General features: G+C 36.1%; 1 protein-coding gene across 1 annotated transcript; it reads left to right on the forward strand.

The window, feature by feature from the left end:
* Window positions 1-294: 294 nt before the first annotated feature.
* LOC106943493 (killer cell lectin-like receptor subfamily F member 1) lies at window positions 295-4,962 on the forward strand. The gene is made up of 6 exons (XM_015026802.1): window positions 295-423; window positions 1,917-2,024; window positions 2,408-2,581; window positions 3,047-3,198; window positions 3,328-3,443; window positions 4,748-4,962. The coding sequence occupies exons 1-6, from the start codon at window positions 354-356 to the stop codon at window positions 4,893-4,895; spliced, it is 768 nt and encodes a 255-aa protein (XP_014882288.1). The 5' UTR covers window positions 295-353; the 3' UTR covers window positions 4,896-4,962.
* The last annotated feature ends 525 nt before the right edge of the window (window positions 4,963-5,487 follow it).

Below are 5,487 nucleotides of genomic sequence, written 5' to 3' on the forward strand. Positions count from 1 at the left end.
AGTATGACGGCTGTGGCTCTTCACCTGTCGGAGGGTCCGGTGCATTTCAGCCTCACTTCTGTCAGACTTGCAGCCTTCAGAATGTGAATGTAGTGTGATGTGCTCTGGGTTATGAAGGCCAAATAAAGCGCCACTTCCTGTTTTACATGTTGCGTCACCATGGTGTGAAGGGCTGCTGCAGAAGCAGATACGTTTCCCAGAGCAGAAAACAGCCACTATAGTGATGCAGCATCACACTGAGGTCGTCTTTAAAAACGAGGAAGTGAACCCACCCAGTTCACATGCTGAGATCGCTCCAGCAGCTGCTGGACATTTTTCTGATGTTTAAGTCTTTATTATTTTCTTTGTGAAGAATGAAGAGCAAAAAGGACGACGATTGTTATTCTACAGTGAAAATCAAAAATGAAAAACCTTCTCCAGAAAGTAAGTGATTCCATATAAATTACAGATTTTATGAATATTTAAAAGCAACATTGCAGCTCAAATCCACTTAATACGTTTTTGTTGCCTCTATGGAAAGTTGTAATGATGTAATAGGAATTGTTTTTATGTCGCATATAAACCTTCAGCCTTAATCTCAGGAAGCCAAGTTTAGTTGTACAGAACATTTCAGGTGGTTGCAGTGCAGTGGCATAATAAAGGAAAGTAAATACGATTTGGAGTATGGACTAAAATTTGTGATGTTTCAGTTATAAATAGAAGATTCAACAGCAACTCCACACAAATATGTTTTTACCTGGGTTGAAATGAACTCAGCGTTTAGTAATTTTTCTCATTTTCTGGGAGTTTGTTCCAGATTAGTGAAGTATAGAAATTCAATAACGCCTCTGCATGTGTGGTTCTGATTCTGGAGAAGCAGAGTAGACCAAAATCTACAGACCCAAATGGTTTCATAGATGAAGCCCACCAGGCAGACCCATGAAGACACTCCTCCACCGATCATTTCGACTGAAGATTAACACATGGATGAGTTCCTGTATAAATCTAGTGAGGACATTTGTATGATAAAGTTAGACTTATTCTTAAGACAAAAGGCCGACTTTGTAATCATCTTTATGTGTCTCTGAAGGCTCAGGTCAGACTATCACTAAAGCCAGATTAATGCTCTGATCCCTAGTTTCTGATTGTAATAACTGAAGCTTTGTGCTGACTATTGATTGATCCTCCTTTGGTACAAAATATTACTTCATTTATTCAGCTGAAGAAAGTTATGGCACATCCACTCATTGATTTGTTCTGTGCATCTGCTCAGCGCTTCAATGGTTCACAGCCAACTGGTGACATTGTGATGTAGAGCTGCATCACCTGCATAGTAATGGAAACTCATCTTGTTGTTTCTTATAATCTGAGCTCATGGGAGCATGTACATAGTAAATAAGAGGTAGGCAACATGGAGCACTGCATGTGAGTTTTGGAAACTCTGGTCTAAATTTACCTGTTGACACAAACAAGCCCCAAAGAAGAGGAAGTGAAAATCTTCCTAAGATTAAATGATTGTTATAAGGATAAGAAGAAGCTGAACAAGAAGAGGAAGAACAAATGAAAAAATAGCTAGATCCCAAGAAAGTTTGCAGGTTTTGATGTTGCAAAGTCAGAACTAATAACACTGAGAGCTGAAAGAAAATTCAAAGCCAGTAAAGGATCTTGTGACTGGACTGCAGAGATCATAACATCGACACCAATCCGGGCCTGAGTGACACCAGCACTCAGGCCCAGATCCAAGCAGGATGTAGAGTGAAGGTCAATGAATAACTCTGTATTTCCTCTTTCTGTGAAGGGCTTGGAGACATCTTTTACTTTGAACTGAATTTAACTGAAGTCATATTAAAACTACAGCCCTATGTTAGAATGCAAATCAAAAGAAATCTGATTTAAATCACATCAGCAACCATTCTGATCATCGTCGTTTCTTTCAGGTCGAGCAGAAGAGGAAGCATCAGCACTCTGTCACTGCTCTCTGATGCTGCTGTGTTTTCTGGTTTTTTCTGCGCTGATGGCTGCAAGAATTGTCATCACCATGCAGAGTGAGTTTCACTTCAACCAAATAAGCTCTATACTGTATAGCTTCCTTTATGAAGAGTTTTCAAAGGTTAAAAGCATAGAAGGGCACATGTAAATCAGTAGGAGTTATGATGGTTAATAAGGGACACAGGAATGATGCCATGAGTAAGTTTGACTTATTGCTGCCCAGTTTAAACCTACTGAGATGCTAAAGTTTCATGAGAAGAAGCTGGGAGCTGAGCTGGCCTGCAGATCAGCAACAACAAGCTGAGTAGGACAGCAATCAGCTAACCATCGTTTGGGTCTCAGAAAACTGTGATATCCTGAAAGACAAACTGAAAATGTTGATGCTTCTCTGACATGGATAGATTCACTGACTTTCTGACTATTTTTCTTGTTTTTATAGTTAATGTGATGATGATCAAGCAGCAGGAAACTATCAGTAATGTTACCACAGAAAATGAGCGACTGATTGAGGAAAGAAAAATGATGGAGAACCAGAACAAAGAGATGAACAGAACACTGGGACTCCTCCTGAAATTTGAAAACATTCCAGCAAAAGACCTCTGCCCTAACAAAGGTCATTAGTTTCCTACATTAACTTTTAATTTCCGGATTAATTGTTTTGTTATTTTTTTAGTATGTGCTTATAAAGTGGCTTTCAAGACAGACCTGATCATTACTATCACAGGTTTACTTTTAAAGGCCACACCAAACTGAGCCAGGGCCTGGGTTGGAGCAGAGTGAAAGTGATTTATTAGCAACAGGTTTATTGGCTTTTTTATGTCACACATTATTGTTTTTATTTTGAGTGTACCAAGCATAGAGTCCTGTGGTACGCCACTTCTAATTTAAATAGTAACTTAACTTAATCACCTTCCAATACTGTTGAATTTTACTCCATTTCTGAAGACTTTTGAGTAATTTTGACAACTGAAACATTAAATATATTCACAGGGATTTCTTTTATATTTTTTTTCTAGTTTATTTTATTTTGCCAAAGTTTCACTTCTTTCTGCTCTTTCCTCTCGTCTAATGGATCCAGAGTGTAAACCGTGCCAGAAAGATTGGATTCTCTTCCAGGAAAAATGCTACCTGTTTTACGATTCACATCCTTGGCTGACCTGGACAGAAAGTCGGAAGTTCTGTCGGGACAAATATGCAGATTTGGTTGTTATTGATGATCTGAAGGAGCAGGTAAAATCTGACACCACCTCTACACTAACATGAAAATTTAAAACAACCATGGAAATCTGGAAGTTTCTGTGTAAAATTGATGGCTTGACGTAAGAAGGTTTATAAAAATCTAAGATAATCTGCTCACAGGAATTTGTCAGCAATCACACTAAATACTACTATGACAAAGACCACGGATACTGGATGGGGTTACAACATGTTAACAACACCTGGACCTGGGTGGATGGACATGCAGACACTCTTGGGTAAGAACCAGACAAAACAAAAATGTAAATGAAACATTTTTGTTTTTCCCCTACAAACCAGCACATTTCCAAATGACCTTTTCTTTGTCCAGCATCAGCACAACTGTGCAGTAATCAAGATGGATTCTCTGGGCAAAGGAGACGAACAGATTTAACTGCTTTATGAACAACATCTGAGAAAAATAGTAAATAGGAAAAGTCTTTCATCTTTGTGTTCAGCTCATAAAAAACAAAAGTGTGTTTTATGTATAAATAAATAAATAAATAAATAAATAAATAAATAAATAAATAAAAAATTTAAATATACTCCACCAAGGTTGCAGAAGAGTTAAAGCTACATACGTTTACAATGGTTGCCAAACAGGCTGTTGCTGTGACAACATAATCCCCTGATGGATGCAGATTTATCCATCACTGAACTCTGGGTTTGTTCCCAGTATGGATATAACTCTGACATTAAGAACAATGCCAAAACAGTAACATTATGATTGTTCGAAGTAAGAATAATAATCTAATAGCTCCTGACCAGGATTACAATAGTTTTTAGATTTCCATTACAGTTTAGTTTTATTTCTTATGATTTTTTTTGGTCTAGTTTAGTTAGTTTTAATTACTTTGAACTCTGCACCTCAAAATATTACTGTGGTATTGTCTTGTGGCTTTGTATACATGATCCACTGGGTTATGAATACTCAACAGAAGACACTTTGCTGTCGCCATTTCGCCGCCAGGGGGCGTTTTAGCGCCGTAATTTACCGACAGCTGACGTTTGAGGGGTTAAAAAAACAATTTCACGAGTTCAAAAGGCTAATAAATAGGTTCATAAACACAAAAATATTATATAGTATATTATATCTATAATTTCAATATGTTTTAGTTAGTTTTACAAACATATCACATTTCCAATTAGTTATAGTTTTTCCAAATTAATTACCATTTTTATTTATTTGTTTGTTCAGTTATTGTTATTTTGTTTGTTTTATTTAACTGTAATAACCTTGCTCCCTGTCTGGTACAGTTTCTAACATGTCTAATGAGATTAAATACATGAAACATTATATAAATGATTAACTGTCTGATGTGTCTGAATCATCAATCTAATATCTGATTTTCTGAAAGACTGCTAATTCTCTGTTGATTTTGAATGGTTTTAGATGTAACTGTAAAAAACAACAATATTTAGATATCTTTAATCCAATCTTGCAAGTACATTCCACTCATTTAATTTAATACTGATGTTATCAGTTTGATATCAATGAGCTGAGATTTTATTTTGTTCTGAGGTTCATGTTTCCGTCTTAAAGGTTCTGGGTGAAGGAGCATCTCCGTACTTCAGGTCCAAAAGCGCTGCTGGTCCTGGAGAGAAAACTCACAGAAAGCTGGGGCAAAGCAAATGATGGTTTTGCAAACAAATTCATCTGTGAGGGTGGAGCTCTTTTCGGCTTCAAGTAGCAGGATTCCTGCAGGAATGATAAAGCGTGTTATAATTTTTTGGTAAATTTCAGAACTGATCATGGAAACATCTGATAGAGATTTTTGGTATTATCATTTTGTTATTACTTTAGTTCATATTCAGTCTAATGTTAATCAGTATTATTGTGATTTTTAGTTTAAAGTGTTCTCTTATGTGTGTATAAACTGACCTGGAGGTTACGACTGCCTTTTGGTATTATCATTTTGTTATTAATTTAGTTCATATTCAGTCTAATGTTAATCAGTATTATTGTGATTTTCTGTTTAAAGTGTTCTCTTCCTTATGTGTGTATAAACTGACCTGGAGGTTACGACTGACTTTTGGTATTATCATTTTGTTATTACTTTAGTTCATATTCAGTCTTACTTTAGTTCATATTCAGTCTAATGTTAATCAGTATTATTGTGATTTTTAGTTTAAAGTGTTTTCTTCCTTATGTGTGTATAAACTGACCTGGAGGTTACGACTGACTTTTGGTATTATCATTTTGTTATTACTTTAGTTCACATTCAGTCTATAGATTATTGTGATTTTCTGTTTAAAGTGTTCTCTTATGTGTGTATGAACTGA

This window comes from Poecilia latipinna, unplaced genomic scaffold, assembly GCF_001443285.1.
Source record: "Poecilia latipinna isolate Pla-1442-1.1 unplaced genomic scaffold, P_latipinna-1.0 Scaffold5367, whole genome shotgun sequence".
Classification (NCBI taxonomy): Eukaryota; Metazoa; Chordata; class Actinopteri; order Cyprinodontiformes; family Poeciliidae; genus Poecilia; species Poecilia latipinna.

Excerpts from the sequence above, each read along its gene's own strand:
- LOC106943493 (XM_015026802.1), top strand. The coding sequence starts at position 354 with ATGAAGAGCAAAAAGGACGACGATTGTTATTCTACAGTGAAAATCAAA. Across the intron at positions 424-1,916 it reads TGAAAAACCTTCTCCAGAAA|GTCGAGCAGAAGAGGAAGCA; the intron begins GTAAGTGATTCC and ends CGTTTCTTTCAG. Across the intron at positions 2,025-2,407 it reads AATTGTCATCACCATGCAGA|TTAATGTGATGATGATCAAG; the intron begins GTGAGTTTCACT and ends TTGTTTTTATAG.